General features: G+C 34.4%; 1 protein-coding gene across 1 annotated transcript; it reads left to right on the top strand.

The window, feature by feature from the left end:
- Nucleotides 1-1,280: 1,280 nt before the first annotated feature.
- On the top strand, nt 1,281-1,703 carry LOC132637402 (oleosin Ara h 15.0101-like). Its single transcript, XM_060354492.1, has one exon. The coding sequence runs from the start codon at nt 1,281-1,283 to the stop codon at nt 1,701-1,703; it is 423 nt and encodes a 140-aa protein (XP_060210475.1).

The raw sequence follows: 1,703 nt of genomic DNA, 5'->3' as shown, positions 1-1,703 counted from the left end.
ATCCATCATTATTGACTTAATGAGATACTTTGGAAATTACATGAATATTGTTTGATTTTTTAATATGGGGTGCACTTTTTTTTTTCAGGACATTATTAGTTTGCACTGTTTTTATGCATATATATATATACTATGTTCAAAACACGATTAATATAACATTGTAGTTTGTACTCCGTATCTAAAAATTTATTATATTAGTGTTTGCTACGAATACAAAGTCTGCACTTTTTTTTTAACATTTTTTTTAATATGGGGTTTATTTTTTTTAATTTTATATTGCTTGATTTTGGTAATATGGGGTCCACTTTTTTATTTTTTATATTACTTGGTGTTGTTTAGTATGGGGCCCACCCCTTTTTTTGACATTATTAGTTTGCACTGTTTTTATACATATATATATATATATATATATATATATATACTATGTTCAAAAAACGATTAATATAACATTGTTAGTTTGTACTCCGTATCTAAAAATTTATTATCTTAGTGTTTGCTACGAATACAAAATTTGTACTTTTTTTTTAACATTATTTTTTTTTTTAAATATGGGGTTCACTTTTTTTTTATATTGCTTGATTTTGTTAATATGGAGTCCATTTTTTTTATATTGCTTGATGTTGTTTAGTATGGGGTTCACCCTTTTTTTTTAATGGACGGACGACGAAGCATGGGTCTAAACCCATGCTTCTATACAATTAAAATATGAATTCCTTGTTAAGAATTTTGAAGTTTTTTCCTCGTTATTTCCCTTCTATGTGCGTGCGTACTTGGTATTTGTCCTTGTTTTTTAACAAAGAGCCTGTTTGGATGGGCTTATCTGCCTATAAACTGCAAACAATTTATAAACTAAAAAAAATAAGTTGGATAGTCTAACTTATTTTTTTGGCTTATAAGCTGTTTTCAGTCTATAAGCTGCTTTAAATAAAGTAAGTCAAATGAGTCTAATTATTTTTTTAAGTTTATTTTAAGCATAAAATAACTTTAAGCTGACCAATCAAATACTAAAAAAAAACTGAAAATAGCTTATAAGCCAATCCAAACGGGCTCAAACGTTTGATCCTGAATGCTCATAAAACCAACGGCTCATGCCGAACACTTTTCTAGACCCCCTCATGTCTCACACCACCCAAGAAGATGATGCCAACTGTGCGTCCATACGTCCTTTGGGTCCCCCCACTTTATCACAAAAAATACTATAAAATGCAACTCTCTTAGTCCTTTGCATTCATTCTCAGTTCCTTCTAAAGGTATCACAACCTCTCATAGAAATTTTAGCCATGTCTGATCAGCAGAAAGCACTCCGTAGATCACCTCCAAATTACGAAGGCATGAGGTTCATGGCAGCAGGAACACTTGGTGCTGCGTTGCTAGGCTTGTCCAGTCTTACCTTTGCAGGAACAGTTATATTTCTGATCCTTTCCGCTCCATTCCTGATCCTGTTCAGCCCAATTCTTGTTCCGGCCGCGATAATTCTGGTCTTGAGCACTGCCGGTTTCTTGTTCTCTGTTGGGTCTGGCATAGGGGGGTTAACTTCCGCATTCTGGATGTATAGGAACGCCCGTGAGAGACACCTGTTTTGGGCAGACCAACTTGATTTTACTAGGATGAGGATTGCAAGCAAAGCCCGGGATATGAAGGAAAGAACTAAAGCGGGTGGACAAGTTGTGCAGAACGAGGGCCAGGAGACTACTCAAGCCTAA

The sequence above is a fragment of the Lycium barbarum genome, chromosome 4, assembly GCF_019175385.1.
Source record: "Lycium barbarum isolate Lr01 chromosome 4, ASM1917538v2, whole genome shotgun sequence".
NCBI lineage: Eukaryota > Viridiplantae > Streptophyta > Magnoliopsida > Solanales > Solanaceae > Lycium > Lycium barbarum.
The sequence above is the reverse complement of the archived record's forward strand: the minus strand, read 5'-3'. Positions and strand labels throughout refer to the sequence as shown.

Coding starts and splice junctions, on each gene's coding strand:
- LOC132637402 (XM_060354492.1), top strand. CDS start 1,281: ATGTCTGATCAGCAGAAAGCACTCCGTAGATCACCTCCAAATTACGAA.